At 38.2% G+C, this 20,818-nt stretch overlaps 1 protein-coding gene across 2 annotated transcripts in view; it reads left to right on the top strand.

Moving 5' to 3' along the window:
* LOC127436459 (DNA mismatch repair protein Msh3-like) overlaps positions 1–20,818 on the top strand; it is a 95,371-nt gene that overhangs the window by 65,308 nt on the left and 9,245 nt on the right. For both annotated transcript variants that reach the window (XM_051690639.1, XM_051690632.1), the window contains exon 21: positions 833–1,019. In XM_051690639.1, the coding sequence (XP_051546599.1) occupies positions 833–1,019 (187 nt within the window). The remainder of the gene's footprint in view (positions 1–832; positions 1,020–20,818) is intronic.

Here is a 20,818-nt window from a genome sequence, read left to right as displayed (position 1 = left end):
TATGCAAAAAAGTTTCGTACTACTAAAGTTTTCCTACTTTTAGTTTAAAATCAATACGAAATGTACGACAGCACATCCAACAACAATGATTTGGTGTGTTCTCAGATTCATTTTAAGAAATGTTCTGGGTTCAGTACAACTTAAGCTGTATTGAAAGCAATTGTGGTATAATATCAGTTACCACAGAAAAATTATTTGAACCTATTCTTTTTTTTTAAAGGAAACGTAGTGTTTACAGTAATGTACATACTGTATAATGGAAGTATTTGGGGCCAGAATTCTGGGGGTTTAAAAGTAGAAATATCAAGCTTGTATTTTTGTATACCATTAAAAAAAAAAGTCTATCATCTGTAATGTCCAAATAATCCTCTTTGAAGTGAAACTACTGTTTCGAGGTGGATGAACTACTGATTATATGTTACTAATTCCTGTGGATGTAGTTTGCTCCATGTAAAGTCCCCTTCTGGTATCCTTATACTGTATCATGTGTAAGTTACTGGGTTCAACCAGCTTTACATGATCATGACAGGAGTTGGAAGGTTAAGTGACCTTATCACACTAGTACATAAATGTTTAAGGATATTAGTTTTGAAACAGTGTGGACATTAAAGTTTATTGCCTGGCCCAATAAACATCATAAGTATGGGCATTACTGTAACACAATTTGTGTGGTTTCTTTTTTTAAACTGATGGACAAGTTTAAATCAGTTTCTGTGGTAATCAACATTATGCAACAAATGCTCTCAATAGAGTTTAACTTGTATTGAACCTGGACATTTTCCTTTAAGCTCAGGTTTACAGTAACTGATGTAACTGGTTCTGGTTCTGACAGGATGGGAGCATCTGACAACATCTCAAGGGGCAGGAGCACCTTTATGGAGGAGCTTGTGGAAGCGTCAGATATTCTGGCACGTGCCACCTCCCGTTCACTGGTCATCCTGGATGAACTGGGTCGAGGCACCAGCACACATGACGGCATTGCCATTGCCTATGCTACCCTGGAGTCCTTCATCAGAGACGTAAGTGAGACTGAAAGATTCAGAGTCTTTGCTAGGGGCAAATATACCTAACATGTTTGCATGTCAGATTATGACTTCTCTTTAGTGAAATTAGTGGACCACGGTCTGGATCCAGACCCTGCTTCAGATCCCAGATCAACGTTGCTTGGGATTGATGTAGTGGGTGATGCCAAGCCCTCCTTTTGCCACAGTTTATAGAGGTTGCTTTAAAAAAAACATGCAGAAAACCCCTAATATATTTTTAATTTATGTATAATATATAACATAAAAATGTATTATGTTGTAAAAATGTAAAAAGTATATGTAATTTTTTCTTTATGTTTAAGATTATGGAAAGTGACCATTAAAGGAATTTTAAAGGTTCAATACAAGTTGAGTTTAATGACTCTCTCTCTCTCTCTCTCTCTCTCTCTCTCTCTCTCTCTCTCTCTCTCTCTCTCTCTCTCTCTCTCTCTCTCTCTCTCTCTCTATGTTTTACTAATGTTTTACCTTAGGAAGAGTTCAGAAATAAATTGTAACAGGACTGGACGTATATTTTATATATATATATATATATATATATATATATATATATGTGTGTGTGTGTGTGTGTGTGTGTGTGTGTGTGTGTATATATATATATATATATATATATATATATATATATAAATCTGGGTTACAGTGAGGCACTTACAATGGGAGTGAATGGGGCCAGTCCATTAAAATGTTAAAATAATCAGATTCAGATGGATAGCCACAAGTTGTATCCAATTTTACAACTTTGTTGGTATGACGACGGAACGCCCTGAACCCTAAAACGTCTGAAAAAACTACGATTTTACAACTTTTCATTATACACAAGTTTCAACAGAAGTGTTAATGTAAGTGCTTTTATAAAATTATAAGCTTCACGTTTCTACCTTTTAAACCCTCCAAAAATTGCCCACCATTCAATTCTATTTTAAGTACCTCACTATAACCATGATTTTTGCTTTTTTAAGAAAAAAAATTTTTTTTTAGGTAATAAACTTTATGCCACAAATGCTGTTGATTTAGCTTAACGTGTACTGAACCGAGAATATTCCTTTAGATAGTACAAAATGCCATAAGCCCAAGCAGTTGCTCTTAAATCTTGTACTGTGTAAAGAACTATTCATATTCTTGTCTTCATTTTCTGACATCTGGCAAATGCCTCTGATTTCTCTTTTCACTCAAATCTGTTGTTAATATAGAATGTCATGAATTGTGAGAGGGTTCACAATATACTAAATGGAAGTTTTTCAATTGCAGTTCTTTGGTATTCAGTAGTTACTTTGCACCTCCAGTGTGTTATGTTAACTTGCAAATTTGACAGGTATCAACATCTTTGACTCACAGGAGTACAATCACGTCAGTAACATTGTGTTAGAATTACAGTCTGTGGGGACAGATGTGTTTATGATCATACCTTTTCTGGAGGAGAAAGTGTCTTAGACTGGAATCAACAGTAGAAATTACCTGTTGCAATGCCTTATTTGAAGGTGTGAGCATTCACAGTTTTAATTATAGCTCTCTGTCAGTCGACTACAATTGGCAGCTTTTGAAAATATGGCATGCAATAATACATTGTAGGTGCCATTCTGACAGAGATGTTAAATTTTTTTTTATTTAAACTGCTACAGGGTAAAATAAGTAGAGTTTCTGGGAAGCAAAGCATCAAGGGATAATCTAGACTCCAGGTAGCCTAGTTCCCCTGAGACGTAACGAAAAAATATCTCATACCAGTCCATCCAAGGAGATACAGCAGTGTGTGTCTCCTGTGAATACTTTCTCCTATCCCAGCTTAATGTTCAAAGACGATATTCTTTGGTTGATTTGCCTGAAAAGTGTTAACACTGTGACTGTCTGCTTTCTGTCTGCTCTTTGAGCATCCCAGCATAGCAACCAATGAGCCAATGCGTGAGTTCATTATATCGTTTGTCTGAACAGTGGTAAATGGGGTGTGTTTGAGAAACCTGTTTGAAAATGGTTATTTTTGGAATTACTACTCGGTGCTGCAGAAATGACACACTAAAGCTTTAAATTAGATTATCATATCAAATATGTGATTTGCTGATTATATTACATTTGGTTTGATCATTTTACCACATAATTAACTGCTATAAATTAAGCAATTAACAACAGATCATTTTTTCGGTCACAACGCATGTCACGTCACATCAACATGCTCAACACATGCACCACATTTTGCTTCAAAGTTTAATGAGAAGCCAGTGAATTGGCAACAATATCATTAACAGCTCATTAAAATGATTAGTTATTTATTGGCTGTGGTTGTTCATATTGGAGGTAAATGTCACTTTAGGTGCTGCGCTGTTGTTTGGGTTTCTTGAGGATTGGTTCTATTGGGTATTGCATAGGGTTGCAAGTCTCTATGGTATTATCTCAGGTGTAAAACTTAGGGATGTGCCCGAAGCTGAATACCTTATTCAGAAAGGCACGGATAATGACTTCAAAACAAATAGCGGATTCATTCGAATAATATAAAAAAATATTCATATGACTGATTATCCAAGCGGCATAAGGATAAAGCAACATTTTAAATAAACATCTAAAAAAATTACAAAGAATTTATGAATCTGTGCAGCTAATATATCTAAAGTGTAAACCTTATGAATGAAAATGCACACAGTGTGATTACAAATTGGATGGCCGTGGTCTCGACTCCCTTTGCGGTCTCTGTTAATTGCTTATCAAGTGTAACAAGATACAATATCATATACACTTTCCACTTCTTGAAATGTCTATGTTAATGTTTCAAACGATTCACACGTGATTCCCATGTATTCATTTATAGCCTAAACCTGAGCTCGATGTTAAATTCCTGACCTGAAGTGATGATTTTATGGCAGAGCCCATCTATCCATCTTTTAAAGTTGACCACATTTATGTCCACATCAGTGATTAAGGAAAGTATCTGGTTAAGACTTTTTTTCCCCCCAAAAAATGCTCCATAAAAGTTTAAATGCTCCATAGACTATTCATCTAATAGGAATATTCCTCCTTATGTAAAGCAAAGAAACTGAAACATGCTCTGTCTTTTTTTTTCCTTCTTCTTCTTTAAACTGTGCTACCTCTGGTAAGGCGCTATATAAATGTAACATTATTATTATTATTTAACTAAATAATGGTGTCTTATCAAAAAAATTTCTGATGGATTTATGGGACTTTCACCTGTTTGTAGGCTATATACTAAATTATTATTTTCATTTATTTTAATGTTAGAATTTGTATTTATTATTCACTGAAAAATGTGTCCTTGACATTTCACATTTTGCTTGACACCTCCTGCCTCCAGAATAATGTTGTTATACATGAACAGACAAACAAAAATTCTGTTTCATGCAGATGTTCTTCTTCTTTCGGCTGCTCCCGTTAGCGGTCGCCACAGTGGAACATCCGTGTTCCGCATATTTGACTTGGCACAGGTTTTACGCCGGATGCCCTTCCTGACACAACCCCCAGTGGCTGGGGGACTCATGTTTCATGAAGATATTAATATCAGAAATACCAGGAGAAACCACAGTTAACAACATATTCCACAGTTAATGTAGCCTACAAATTCAGCTTCATCTGGTAAGAAAAAAAATCGTAAATATTTTTTTTTTTAAACAATAGTTAATAATACAAAACTGTAATAATAATAGTTATTATTATTATTATTATTATTATTATTATTATTAGGCTATTATTATGAAAAGGCATATACAAGACATATTTTATTAATAGAAACTATAAATGTAAGAGTAACATTTAAAAATGGGCATTTCATTTAGTTTTGACACACTTCCGGTTTAAGCCCCGCCCAAATCTGATGGCGTGAGTTAGTTGTGGTCGTTACTGTCAAGCTCCAAAAATAACAAACAAACTGTAAAAGCATAATAAAACTACTGTCAACTTCACACAGAAACTCAAAGGTCTTCCTTGAGTTTTCCTCCAAAATAAAAGCCAAACTATTGTATAATAAAATTAGAATTTTCAATGTAGTAACAATAAGTTCATATTATTATCAGTATTTTTGAATTTGCTTCTGTTCTTTGAAAATTTGCACTGTAATTACTGTTAGTGTCAGTGAGTCCCAGTATAACTGTAAAATTTCCAACTATCACTGCTAATTTGAAACATACATTTTATTGTAAACCTTTTTTTAAAGAAACAAATGACAAATAGAAAATTATGATATTAAAAAATGAAATTTCATATTTATCATAGACAGGGCAAGTTAAAATTTAACTGCTGGACCAGCAGAAAAAAAATCTTTATTGTGAGTCCTGCTTTATCCTTCTCCCTAGATTGGCCTCTCTCCCCTGCTTTTACCCTGCCTTCTCTCTCTCACTCACTAAGGTTGGCAATTTTCAATTGATGTTTTTATCACTGGGAACTTTACCTTGTAGCAGGGTCTGCTCACTTGATCTGTCAAACAAAAAGCACTCTGACAAGAAGCACTAATCATCTCAGCTAATTATAAGCCTGTATAGGGATGGGCCAAGAGGCATATCCACATGCGACACCACATCCTCCTGCATTGTGTTCAATGAAGAAAACTCAAACTGAACTTTTGGTCGGATGTTTGGAGTGAATGCACTTGGCTGCATAGGAAAGCAATAGGATGTTCTTCATTGTGTTTTCTATGTGCTATGCACAATTTAATTTAATTTAGACCTATTTATTTCAGTTAAGGACACTCTGGGCTGTCAGTAAAGGGTTAAACTATTGACGCACAGATTAATTTGACAAAACAATATGCCACTGATCTCATGGTGATCATGCTGATTGGGTGAAATACCAACAAAACTGCATCTGGTAATAAACCTTAAGTTTTAACATTGAAATCTCTGAGTCAAAAGACTAGTCTCTAGTTTCATCTGATATGGCATTTTGAAACGGCACGCTGTTAAACTCAATGACTGTTTAGGAGGACTATATGCCTTTTTTTCCGTAGAAATCCTAAATTCAGTGTGCATTATAACATTGAAAGTCAATGGGTTTATCCACAAGCTGAAAAATTTTGGTTTCAGAGGCTGTATATGGAGTTAGGATGAAAATAAAGTTCATTTCGAACTGTTCTGAGACCAGTGCGGATAGTGAGGACACTGGAGGTTAGGTCATTCACTAAATAGGGATCAAGGGAACATCCTATTGCTTTCCTATGCAGCCAAGTACATTGACTCCAAACATCCGACCAAAAGTTCAGTTTGAGGCTGCAGATGATATTTGCACTACTCAACATGGTTGGCAGATTTGGGACAATGGTTATCAGTACATAGGTTCAGAATTTATACATTTTATTTCAACATGGTTGGCAGTGATTGGACGATGCAGTTCATTACTTGTATCAGAGTTAATTCTGCTAATTTCTGATTGGTAAAATGCTTCAGCACTGGCTATTACTTGTTTGTTTGACAGTGCAAAGAGAGAAAATTTAGATTTTAAGTAGAAAAAAACATTGTAACATTAAATAAAATCTATTGTGTTTTTTTATTTGTGCTTTTCCCAATACACATAGTTCCAAATCAGCTTTACAGAAAATCAGCTTTAATGTTTGTAACATCTTAAAAGCATGAATAACCAACATTCCTGGAAACAAAATAAACAGTTTGATAATATATATATATATATATATATATATATATATATATATATATATATATATATATATACACTGGCGGACAAACATTTGGAATAATGTACAGATTTTGCTGTTTCGGAAGGAAATTGGTACTTCAATTCACCAAAGTGGCATTCAGCTGATCACAAAGTATAGTCAGGACATTACTGATGTAAAAAAACAGCACCATCACTATTTGAAAAAAGTCATTTTTGATCAAACCTTGACAGGCCCCATTTCCAGCAGCCATCACTCCATCACCTTATCCTTGAGTAACCATGCTAAATTGCTAATTTTGTAATAGAAAATCACTTTCCATTATATCAAACACAGTTGAAAGCTATTTGGTTCGTTAAATGAAGCTTAACACCACAGTATGCAATAGACTGGCTTGTCTTAAGGTCAATATTAGGTCACAAATGGCAAAAAAGAAACAGCTTTCTCTAGAAACTCGTCAGTCATTCATTGTTTTGAGGAATGAAGACTATACAATGCTTGAAATTGCCAAAAAACTGAAGATTTCATACAAAGGTGTACACTGCAGTCTTCAAAGACAAAGGACATCTGGCTCTAACAAGGACAGAAAGAGATGTGGAAGGCCAGATGTACAACTAAACAAGAGGATAAGTACATCAGAGTCTCTAGTTTGAGAAATAGACGCCTCACATGTCCTCAGCTGACAGCTTCATTGAATTCTACCCGCTCAACACCAGTTTCATGTACAACAGTAAAGAGAAGACAGGGGTGCAGGCCTTATGGGAAGAATTGCAAAGAAAAAGCCACTTTTGAAACAGAATAGGCGTCATGATGGCGCCGTGGATGGCTGCCTCGGTGTGGAGCGCTCCTATTGTTTTGTTGTTTTTGTTTGTTTGTCCTGTGTTTAGTCATCTTTTTCCAGTCAGTTTTACCAGAGACGAACTGCTGAATATTTGACAGCTTATACCAGACAGTCTTTTCCCGGTTTTTGAATATTCAGAGTTTTTGCTGGACATTTTAGTCGGAGGTGCGGCTGTGTTGTTTAAATGCGCTATGAGATGTAGGCGAGGGAGACGGGCCGGTGCGCTGGTCAAACTCCGTTGGCACGGCTTTCGAACAGCGCTGCCGAGCATTCATCTTGCGAATCTCCACTCTCTTCCTAACAAAACGGACGAACTACATCTCCTCACCCACACAAACAAGGACTTTTCAACCTCTGCTGCCTTGTGCTTCACAGAAACCTGGCTGAGTGAAGCCATTCTGGACAGTGCATTACATCTGCCGGGCTTTCAGCTGTTCAGAGCGGATCGCATCGCGGAGTTAACGGGGAAAACGAGAGGCGGTGGAACATGCTTTTACATCAGTGAAAGTTGGTGTACAGATGTAACAACGTTAAAGACGATGTGCTGTCCTAATTTGGAAGCGCTCTCTATTAACTGTAAGCCTTTCTACTCGTCGCGGGAGTTTTCCTCGTTTATTCTGGTGAGTGTGTATATCGCGCCAAACGCATGTTTGAATGCGGTGCTGCAACAGCTGGCTGATCAAATCACAGACGCGGAACAACAATACCCGGACTCAGTTATTATTATTCTTGGGGATTTTAACAAAGCAAATCTCACATGTGAACTGCCCAAATACAAACAGCACATTACATGCCCAACCAGAGACAGAAATATACTGGATCATTGCTACACAACAATAATGCATATCACTCTGTCCCTAGAGCAGCTTTGGGACTCTCTGATCACTGTCTGGTTCATCTTCTTCCAACCTACAGGCAGACATTAAAATCAACCAAGCCAGTAGTAAGGACTGTAAAGAGATGGACCAATGAAGCAGAGCGGGAACTACATGCCTGCTTTGATTGCATGGATTGGAGTGTTTTTGAGGCTGCAGCCACAGACCTGGACGAGCTCACAGATACTGTTACATCATATATCAGTTTCTGTGAGGATATGTGCATTCCTACTAGGACTTATTTAAAGTTCAACAATGACAAACTGTGGTTTAGAGCAGAACTCAGGCAGATTCGTCAAGCCAAAGTGGATGCTTACAGGGGTGGGGATAAAGTCTTGTACAATCAGGCCAGGAACACACTGAACAAGGAAATCAGAGTGGCTAAAAGATACTCCGAGAAGCTGAAAAACTAGTTTTCAGCTAATGACCCTGCATCAGTGTGGAGTGGCATGAAACAACTCACAAATTACAGGACTCCTACCCTGAACCCTGTGGTGGACCAACAACTGGCTGACGACCTGAATGTGTTCTACTGCAGATTTGAAAGGCCCAATCTCACACCCCAGACCCACTCTGACCTTCACTTCACACAAAAACCAACACCTCCTGCAACCCCCCTCCTCCCCCCTCCTGCTACTCAACCTGCACTTAAGATCTGTGAAGACGATGTGAGCCGCGTCTTTCGGAAACAAAAGACGAGGAAAGCTTCATGCCCAGATGGTGTCTCACCAGTGTGTCTTCGATCCTGTGCTAACCAGCTGGCCCCCATCTTCACACAGATCTTCAATAGATCACTGGAGCAGTGTGAAGTCCCATGCTGCTTCAAACGCTCAATCATTATTCCTGTCCCAAAGAAACCAAAAATCACAGGATTTAATGACTACAGACCTGTCGCCCTGACGTCATTTGAGAGACTGGTGTTGGCCCACTTGAAGAACATCACTGGATCCTTTCTAGATCCCCTTCAATTTGCTTATCGAGCAGACAGGTCTGTGGATGATGCAGTCAACATAGGATTGCATCATATCCTGCAACATCTGGACAGACCAGGGACATATGCAAGGATCCTTTTTGTGGACTTCAGTTCGGCTTTCAACACCATCATCCCAGCTATTCTCCAGACTAAACTACACCAACTCTCTGTTCCCATGTCTATCTGTCAGTGGATTACCAGCTTTCTGATGGACAGGCAGCAGCTTGTGAGACAGGGGAAACTCACTTCCATCACCTGTACAATCAGCACTGGTGCCCCCCAGGGATGTGTGCTCTCCCCACTACTCTTCTCCCTCTACACCAATGACTGCATCACCAAGGACCCCTCTGTCAGGCTCCTGAAGTTTGCAGAGGACACCACTGTCATCGGCCTCATCCGAGATGACGATGAATCTGCATACAGAAGGGAGGTTGAACAGCTGGCTGTCTGGTGCAGTCAAAACAACCTTGAGCTGAACACGCTCAAAACGGTGGAGATGATTGTGGACTTCAGGAGGAACACCCCAACACTGACCCCCCTCACCATTCTAAACAGCACTGTGGCAGCAGTGGAGTCATTCAGGTTCCTGGGCACTACCATCTCACAGGACCTGAAGTGGGAGACACACATTGACTCCATTGTGAAAAATGCCCAGCAGAGGTTGTACTATTTTTTATTATTATCTATGTCTTGCTACTGTTTTTGTATTGTTTTTGTATTGTTGTACACTGGAAGCTCCTGTCACCAAGACAAATTCCTTGTATGTATAAGCATACTTGGCAATAAAGCTGATTCTGATTCTGAAAAACAAAAAGAAAAGGTTAGAGTGGGCAAAGAAACACAGACATTGGACAACAGATAATTGGAAAAGAGTGTTTTGGATCTGAACCCCATAGAGCTTTTTGTGGGATCAGCTAGACTGTAAGGTGCGTGAGAAGTGCCTGACAAGACAGCCACATCTATGCTACAGGAAACGTGGGATGAAATGTCACCTGATGATCTGGACAAACTGACAGCTGGAATGCCAAGGATCTGCAAAGCTGTCATTGCTGCACATGGAGGATTTTTTGATGAGATCTCTTTGAAGTAGTTTAATTGATTTGTAAATTGACATTATTAATGTCCTGATTATACATTGTGATCAGTTGAATGCCACTTTGGTGAATAAAAGCAGTAATTTCTTTCCATGAGCGCAAAATACGTACATTATTCCAGACTTTTGGCCGCATATGTATATATAATATAATATATAATAATATTTCTATAGCTTAGTATTATTTAAAATTTTGCATGTTAATTAGGGGCTACTATATTTGAAGTCAGAAGTTTACATACACTAAGGTTGAAGTCATTAAAACTTATTTTTTTAACCACTCCACAGATTCAGTATTAGCAAACTATAGTTTTGGCAAGTCGTTTAGGACATCTACTTAGTGAATGACACAAGTCATTTTTCCAACAATTGTTTACAGACAGATGGTTTCATTTTTAATTGACTATATCACAATTCCATTGGGTCAGAAGTTTATATACACTAAGTTAACTGTGCCTTTAACCAGCTTGGAAAATTCTAGAAAATGATGTCAAGCCTTTAGACAATTAGCTTCTGAAAGGAGGTGTCCTGAATTAGAGGTGTACCTCTGGATGTATTTTAAGGCCTACCTTCAAACTCAGTGCCTCTTTGCTTGACATCATGGGAAAATCAAAAGAAATCAGCCAAGACCTCAGAAAAAACATTGTGGGCCTCCACAAGTCTGGTTCATCCTTGGGAGAAATTTCCAAATGCCTGAAGGTACCACGTTCATTTGTACAAACAATAGTACGCAAGTATAAACACCATGGGACCATGCAGCCATCATACCGCTCAGGAAGGAGACGCATTCTGTCTCCTAGAGAAGAACGTAGTTTGGTGAGAAAAGTGCAAATCAATCTTAGAACAACAGTAAAGGACCTTGTGAAGATGCTGGAGGAAACAGGCAGACAAGTATCTATATCCACAGTAAAACGAGTCCTATATCGAAATAACCTGAAAGGCTGCTCAGCAAGGAAAAAGCCACTGCTCCAAAACTACCATAAAAAAGCCAGACTACAGTTTGCAAGTGCACATGGGGACAAAGATCTTACTTTTTGGAGAAATGTCCTCTGGTCTGATGAAACAAAAATGGAACTGATGGAACTGAAAAGGCGTGTGCGAGCAAGGAGGCCTACAATCCTGACTCGGTTACACCAGTTCTGTCTGGAGGAGTGTGCCAAAATTCCAGCAACTTATTGTGAGAAGTTTGTGGAAGGCTACCCAAAATGTTTGACCCAAGTTAAACAATTTAAAGGCAATGCTACCAAATACTAACAAAGTGTATGTAAACCTCTGATCCACTGGGAATGTGATGAAAGAAATAAAAGCTGAAATAAATCATATTCTCTACTATTATTCTGACATTTCACATTCTTAAAACAAAGTAGTAATCCTAACTGACCTAAAACAGAATGTCAGGAATTGTGAAAAACTGAGTTTAAATGTATTTCGCTAATGTGTATGTAAACTTCTGACTTCAACTGTAGTTACAAATAAAAAGGAGAAATGAAAAATGCACATAGCAGTCACACTCGGGTCTCGGGAGGATATAGAATATTTATGCATTTATTTAATTGCAAGGATAAATAGTACTCATTTTGCCGGATTAAGACAGTCAAGATGTTAACAACTTGTTGGTAATAAACAACATGTCTGTCAACAAGTTGTTTGTTTAAAAATTATTAATGGATAAAAGTAAAAACAAAATTACTGTTTAAATACATTTGAGTACATTTGAGTATTTAAAGCTTCCTGCCCCTTAATACTTTAAAAAAATGTAAATGTATAAAACTTGCACATAAATTGTCCCTTATCTTTTGTGCTGCTGACATGAGTGATACCTCTAATTTTGCATTACTTTTCTTAATTGATTTTATTATTGATTTATTTGGCAAATTAAAAAACAGCAAATAATTTGCATATATTTTCATTGAAATGGAGCCACAGAGATATCTAGGCCCCCAGATATCAATGAGACTTGGAAATAGCCTCTTTTGACTTGAGCCAGTAAGCAACAACCCAGAACACCTTAGTAAACACATAGCAGTACCCTGCAACCACCTACAACACCCTAGCATCAAGGCAAGCACCACTCACATTTCCTTTAAAAAAAAAAACTGTAAAAATCTTGTCTTATGCAAACTTAAATCCGTTTAGAAAACCATAAACATTTTAACCTCAGGCCATTGCTGTATGGCTGGAGTTGTGACACTGTGCTCTTGCAGAGGTTCAAAAATAAAACGCTTCAATATTTGTTCAAGCATGCGCTTCACATTGAAATTTCCTCCACACTAGAATAGCTTTTTGTCCATGCCTGTTTGCTTTTACTGAACATACATGTGTACTGGCAGCATCTTGCAGAGAGTGTCTGCACATCACCTTGGCAACAAGGCTTATCCTGTGCATTCGTTCACCTGCGCTGTATTTAAGAATGTAAATACGTTTGTTGTGTAACACCCTTGAATGCTGCATTGTGAACAGCCTTGACGCAGAACTTTCTTCTGTGGGCAAGAGGTAGTGGAGCAGCACTGGTTGCCATAGCAAAGCTCTCCGAGCACATGTGAGAGGCAGGCAGAGTCTCTCCTCAATATTTAGAGAGAGCCAATCTAAACTGAGATATCTGAGAATCGAAGTAGTTAGGAGGTGGGCTAAGTCGCTGAAATGTCATTTGGAACTTTGCACTGAGTATCAGACAAAGACTTTTTTCCTTTTAGTGTTGTGCAATACTTTGGCCTTGAAGGACTCTACCTCTTTCTCAGTGGCTTCTAGTTTGTCATTGGTCTTGAAGAAAAAAAAAAAAAAGAAGAAAATCCAGCTTATACTTCAAGGGTTTTTTAATTGCCGATGACGATATCCAGAGAGCAGGGTGGCCGATACAATGCTGATATATCACACAATTTAATATTGTAAATAACATAAAATTGCTAAAAAATTAATAAACTCTTATTTAGCACTATATTTACTCAATTTGACACCAAACTTTAACTTTGTAAAATAATATTGTATTTTAAATGGTAGATATCAGTTTCTTCTGATTTCTGTTTAGTCATAACATTTTTGTAATTTATTTGCACATGAAGAAATTGTTAATATATTAGAAAGAAGGAAATATTAGTACACACAATAGTCCAGCAACCATGGATGGCATGTCCACGTTAGCAATTGCATTTTTTCGAAAAATACTGAATCAAACCAATTGTACATACAGTGCATAGAGAATAAGACATTTACTTATAGCACACGTGAAGTGCTTTTACGTTGAAGTTGCGCTGACACACTCATGCGGATCCAGCGTGAGCAGCAATCTCCTGACAGTTTAAATGGCCTGGATCGCCTGCTTGGATTGTCACGGACATACGGTCATGATTTGTGAATCAGAGGAACTTTTGATTCTGATCCTCAAGTTTTTGATTCTGGCTGATGGAATATGCGCTTCAGAGGAAGATATTAGATGAGCGCTCAATGGGATGAAAATGCTGGATTTTCGAGATATTTGCCTTTTTAACATTATACAACAGTTAAAAGTTACAGGGAACTGTTGAGGAGAGAGAGGGAGAATGAAACAGCCGAGCACTTTAACATAATGAGCTCAAACACGTCTGCCACGGCTCTGATATGCAGACCATTTAAATTAGACTGTTGCACACTGGTCTATTATTGTAGTAACACGATGGCACGTAACAGCAAAACGAACTGTGACTGGTCCTTTATATTTCTGTCACTTCACATGCAAGCAGGCGATTCTCAGCGCCTTCAAGAAACAAATCAGTCAAAGGGGAAAATTTTATGGAAAAAAAAATCTGAATATCGGCTAATTTATTGACCATTACCAAGAAATGGGCTCTCACTTCTCTCACCGCTTTCTGACACCCATAACCTAGTCCCAGCTAAACATGTGTCTAGGGGTGGGAATCGTAAGGAATTTAACGATTCCGACTCATTAACGGTTCGTAGTGAGATTCACACTGGTACCAATTGAAATGAACTGGGCCTCATACAGGACACCAAAGTATTTGGTGATTATTAATCACATGTCACTTAAGGTGTACTGTATGTGTGTGTTTATTGTTATTAACAATTTTTATTGATTCCATGCAGCAAATCAAATACACACAACAGAAAATGCAGAATCAGACCACATGAAATCACAACTTTCTCCCCTGAACATTAACCCCCACACCCGACACAAACAAGCACCCCAGTGGTCAAAAGCCAACTGACAAAGACACACAAATAGAAAACAAAACAGCAGAAAATATTTAGAAACATAAAAAAAAACAAAAAAAAACATAAAAAGCATACTTTCAAAAACAAATAACAAAAAGGTTGCAACAAACACATCCAAAACCACTAGTCTCTCTCCGCTGTCCCTCCCCAAGAGCCTTCCAAAAAGGCTAAATAGCTGCCCCATTTCCTGATGTACAGTCCAGGTTGCCTAGCCTTCTACATGACATCTCCTCAAATGCCGCTACACATTTTCATCTCCGTGTACCACTCCTGAAATGAGGGCGCTCCAGCTGACTTACATCCCCTAAGGATGAGCTGTCTGCCGATCATAAAACTGGCTAGGACCCAATTTTTGTTTTTACTTATCCCCTATATTAATGACTGCCCCATCGCCTAAAATACAGAGTACATTTGTTTGTACTGCTGCTACCGGGTGTCTATAAAGTAACTTAATCCACCTAATAAAAGTATTCCCAAACCAGTACATTTCCAAAATCTTAAAAAGATAATCCCATTCTACCATATCAAATGCTATTTCAGCGTCAAGTGAGATGGCAGCAGCTGGAGTCTGATCGTTCGCCACTGCCCACATGACATTAATGAAACGCCTAATGTTATCAGAAGAGCTACAGCCCCGAATAAACCCCACCTGATCTATATGTATAAGAGATGTCATAATCGGTTAGCCAAAATTTTTGACGATATTTTAACGTCTAGCTGGATCAGGGAAATTGGATGGTAACTCTTACACTCGCTTGGATCTTTGTCCTTTTTAAGAATCAGACTGATCAAGTCTTGCGTCATGGTTGGCGGAAGCTATACATTCTTTAATGACTCAGTATAAACTTCTAGTAAAAGTGGAGCCAGTTCTGTAGCATAAGATCTAAAAAATTCAGCGGCAAAGCCGTCTGGCCCCAGAGCCTTGTCTGTAGGCAAGGCCTTAATTACCTCGCCAAGCTCCTCCAAGGTTATCTCAGAATCAAGAGAAATTTTTTGCTCAGTTGTCAGTTTAGGAAGATCTAATGGTTCCACAAAGTTTCTAATATCCTCATCAGTAGACGAAGATGTGGAACTATAGAGATCAAGATAGAATTTTTTGAAAGCATTATTAATATCAATAGCTGAGGTAAATATTTTACCACCAGCAGATTTCACTCAGGGAATGGTAGAAAAAGACTCTTCTCTGTTTTATATATCTAGCCAGTAGTTTCCCTGCCTTGTCCCCTGACTCAAAGTATGACTGTCTTGCCCTGAATAGCTAAAGCTCCACCTTCCGCGACAAAATAGTATTATATCTGTATTTCAGAATTAGAATCAGCTTTATTGCCAAGTATGCTTACACATACAAGGAATTTGTCTTGGTGACAGGAGCTTCCAGTGTACAACAATACAAAACAATACAAAAACAGCAGCAAGACATAGATAATAATAAAAAATAAAAAATAGTTATACATATACACATACATAGTGCAATCTAATACAAATCTGTTATCTGTTATGTACAATGCAAATACAAATCTGTTATGTACAGTGCAAATGTTTTTTTTTTTTGTTTTGTTTTTTTAAGAAAAATGAAATAGCAGAAGAGGTTGGATGTGTTGGATAAATATAAAAAAGACTAAACTGTGTATTGCCCATAGTTATTGCTCAATGGGGCAATTTAACTGTTCGTGAGATGGATAGCCTGAGGGGATTTCAATCGGGTCAATTCCCTGAGACCATTAGATGACATTCGGTGCTTCAGCTCTGCCTCGGCACTTTTAATTGTCCCTTCCAATTCCACGAGTTCTTGTGCTTTGGATTTTTTGGTGAATGAGGCATACTGTATGATCCGGCCCGCCTTAAGTGCCTCCCAAGCCACGCCCACAGAGGATACTGATCTCCATGTCTCCATATAGACATTGATTTTAGCCTTTAGCATTTGTTGGAATTCAGGATTTTGCAAAAGGGATACATTAAAGCGCCAACTATATGACTTCTTTTCTCCATATGTGGCAACACCTCTAAACACACCAGGGCGTGATCTGAGACTAAAATGTTTCCAATTGAGCAAAGAACAACAGTTGAAATGAGGGACTTAGATATAATAAAAAAATCTATTCTAGAGTAAATCTTTTGGACTGATGAAAGAAATTTATAGTCCCTACTAAATGGGTTCAAAAGTCTCCAAATATCTGTAAGACCAAGATTTTTACACATCCTGTGAAGCGTCAATGCTGCTCTAGGGGGCTTGCACATGTTTGCTTCACTATGATCAAGGACTGAGTCCATCAAAAGATTAAAGTCTCCTCCCAATATTATATCATAAGGGGTGCCAGTGGCTTGCAACATCCCTTCAAAATCTATAAAAAAGCCCTGATCATCAACGTTAGGTGCATAAATATTAGCCAAAATAAGACTTTGTCCCTGAACTTCAGCTAAAACAATAATGACTCTTCCTAATTTATCTTTAATCTGTTTGAGACATTTTAATTGTAGATGTTTACTTATCAATGTAATGACTCCTCTGCTCTTACTCGAGCCAGCACTATAAAAACATGTTCACCCCATATCTTCCCAAATTTTTCAGCTTCCTGCGGGGAAAGGTGCGTTTCTTGAAGAAACACTATATCAAAACAAGGAACACACAGTTGTAATAAAATTAATTTTATTTACAAAATGATATACAAGAACAACTAACAAAACTAGAAAATGGTACTAACATGTTAAAGAATAACATAAATTAATAGGTAAATAAAAGTGCATAGGATGGAAAGATGCAAGTGGTTGAATTGGATGTAGCAATGGCAAAGTATGACTGTTATGAAAGATAAATGTTTCTTTGTTAATTAATAAGGTGAAAACCATATTCCTAATTAAACAAATAATGCAAAGATTATTTGCAAGACATTTGGTACACAGGTTATGTAATCTAAAGAACATTATAAAATCATAAACTGATAGTAATGCCAAGGTCTCTGGAAAAAGGTTTAGTATTGATATTTACGTGCTTCTTGATCGGTCAATGAGTTCGTGATGGCGACCCCACTGGGTTCAGGGCCACATTACAGTGGGGTAGGAGCTGAATTCCATTTCAGCAGCCTCGGACATGAAGGTGCTGAGGAATGCTGATCTCCTGGAAGTTCTGAGAGGGTTCTCGCAATCTGGAACACACAGATATACAGCCCTATGTCGGCGCAAGTGTCTTTATCTGGAACATGCAGATGCATGAAACTTGAAGAGAAGGTTTGCTTGCCAGAGCTAAACCTTGTTGCTGTAGATATCTTCCTGGTATAGGGATTCCGAACTTGGCATTGCAATAGTCTCTTGTAGTGAGACTTGGTACTTGATCGATCTTCTGCTCTCTCTCTTGGATAAAGGCTAAGAACGTTGGATGGAGATTCAGAATGTTGATGTGATCTGTCATTGTCTCTCTCTCATGGAGTGAGACCAGAACGGAGAAGTGTTATAGAAGTGTATCCTGTTAACCGCCCTCTGGACGGGGACTTTTAATGATACTGTTATTCTGTTAACGTCTCCCACCACTCAGGCTGGGCACCCAGAATAAAGGTGTGGCTGATTGGGAGGATGCTTTATACCTTCCTGATGAGGAGGAGATTCCAGTTTGACGCTTCTAGTTTCAGGGTTATGATTGGCTGCTGACATCGGAGGGGGCCCACACAGTGTGGATCACCCTCCCTTCTCTGTGTGGAACATTTGCATATTTTAAAGTACATAGTTAGAACAGTGTCTTTAAAGTTTCATCTATGCATTGTTCCTTTTACAAACCTTTTAAAAAATACTCTTGCCATTTTTCTGAAGATATAGAGACCAAACATGATATTGAAAGATTAAATATTACACATGCATTCTGTGAACAAACATGGAGTGGATGTGTTGCAGTTGGTGACCATGTTAGGAGTAAAAGTCTTAACATTTCTGTCTTTCTTTGTGGCTTCTTTGTTCAGCTTTCGCCAAATGGCAAGTTAATGCTTGGTTCACTTAGTTTGCCTGCAAGTCCTAGGGAATTTACGATCCTTCTCACCTCTGGTCTTAGGGCAAACCTTTGGATGGGGGGTCTGAGATGTTGCTAAGAAACCACTCATAGATAAATGAGAAGTCCTTTCCAATGCGTCGTAAGTTCTGGGGCCTTACGTTCTGAAGCATCTGGTAGTTGTCCAAGCAGCTTATCTGATGGCTGCGCTTGGCATTTGTTTGTTTTCATCCTGCCACGATCCTATCAAAATGGAGTCACTCTTCTTTGCCTTGACAGTTAGGGAGGGGCTCTGCCATAAACTGGCTCCTGTAATGTCATCTGGTCCGATTATTCACCACAGTTCTATTTACGATTCTTAACGAGATAATTTTATTTCAACTGATCAGACATAACAAATCAGAGATAAAAGTAATATAATTCTTGCAAAAGGTGTTTACACAGACTTTTTAAAGGCATAAATGCAATCCAATAATTGCTCCTACTGTAACTATATTAAATGAAAATTTTAAAGAACAAAAAATTATTTTAACATTACAGTTCTTGGTTCATTTCGAGCTGGACATGGCGGAAGTCAGATTAACTAAAATGAACTGGCTCAACCGGAGAACCGGAGTCGATTGTTTGGGAATCGGACTACACAGTTCACATTGAAATCTGATTTATCCAAAAACCTGCTCCACATAACTGCATTTTAAACATCAATCTACTTTGATTGTGTTGCATTGTTTAGCCTTTTAGCTTTCAGTATGAACAGAAAAATGACTTGTCACTGGAAGCTAGTCGCATTGCACCTTGTTAGAAAAGACATGTCAGACGTGGGCCATTCTCTGGGCCATCTGATGCATATTGCTAACAAAATTGGAAAGAGCTGTCTCAAAATTTTATATTCCAATCTCATTGGCTGGCTGTACACCATTTCCTTGAGTCAGGGTGTATTTTATCAGTCCACTGGGAAACAAAGTCAGTTTCCAGACTGCTACAATGAGAGCTTCCAAGGAAGAACTAGTCACTGGATTTGCCAAAGTTAGTAAGTTTTATGGCACTGAATCTTTAAACGTTATTTTGTGTCTGTCCGCGCTGTTTTTCAATTGTTTTTCTTATGTAAACATGCAAGTCAGACGTCTTTGACCGTTGCACTGCATCACACTGTTTATTTGTTTTTTTTTTAACCAGCATCTCTAGCAGGTGCCCCACGCTTATTAGACACGGTGTAAGTAAAAAATAACTTCAACTACTAAAAGTGCTTGCTTTTTTTTAAGCTTAAGGACACATTCGATGAATAGCCCCTAAGAGTGTTTATCTTGTGTGGTAACATGATGTAGGATTTGGGTTTAGGTGTGATATATGACATCAACCTCCATCAGTCAAAGTGAAGAGTGCCTCTAATAAATTATGTGTAAAAGTTCTTGCCTCTGCAACAAGAAAAACACAAGACATAAATCTCAGTGATAAGATTTACAGTGCACAATATCATTCTCTTTGATTCTGCCCATTCTATGTTCATCTGAACACCCTCATGGTTATCTAAGTTTAATCTTCTGACCTGCCAAAATTAAACTTCTGTCAGCAAAACTAAAAACGTAATGTCACAAGTAGCCTCACGTCTCTTGTTCTGCTTCATTGAATCACCTCCTTATGTCTCATATTCACACTCCAGCTCATTGCCTCCCCAGAGCCCGCTGAAAAGACAAACACATCAATAAATGTAGAAATGAACACCTCCCCCTCTGGAATGAAATGTGTGCATATTGGTGAGGCAATACCACTACGCACATACAGTCTGCCAGGCCACTAATAATGTTCATACACCGATCAGCCACAACATTAAAATGACCTGCCTAATATTGTGTAGGTCCCCCTCATGCCGCTAAAACAGCATCAACCCGCATCTCAGAATAGCATTCTGAGATGATATTCTTCTCACCACAAATGTATAGAGCGGTTATCTGAGTTATAGTAGACTTTGTCAGTTCGAACCATTCTGGCCATTCTCTGTTGACCTCTCTCATCAACAAGGCATTTCCGTCCACAGAACTGCCCCTCACTGGATGTTTTTTGTTTTTTGGCACCATTTGGAGTGGCGTGAGTGTTGGTGCCAGATGGGCTGGTTTGAGTATTTCTGTAACTACTGATCTTCTGGGAATTTCACACACAACAGTCTCTAGAATTTACTCAGAATGGTGCCAAAAACAAAAAACATTCAGTGAGTTAA

Source organism: Myxocyprinus asiaticus, chromosome 4 (assembly GCF_019703515.2).
Source record: "Myxocyprinus asiaticus isolate MX2 ecotype Aquarium Trade chromosome 4, UBuf_Myxa_2, whole genome shotgun sequence".
Taxonomy (NCBI): Eukaryota; Metazoa; Chordata; class Actinopteri; order Cypriniformes; family Catostomidae; genus Myxocyprinus; species Myxocyprinus asiaticus.
Note: the sequence above shows the minus strand (reverse complement) of the source record. Positions and strands in the feature narration are given on the sequence as shown.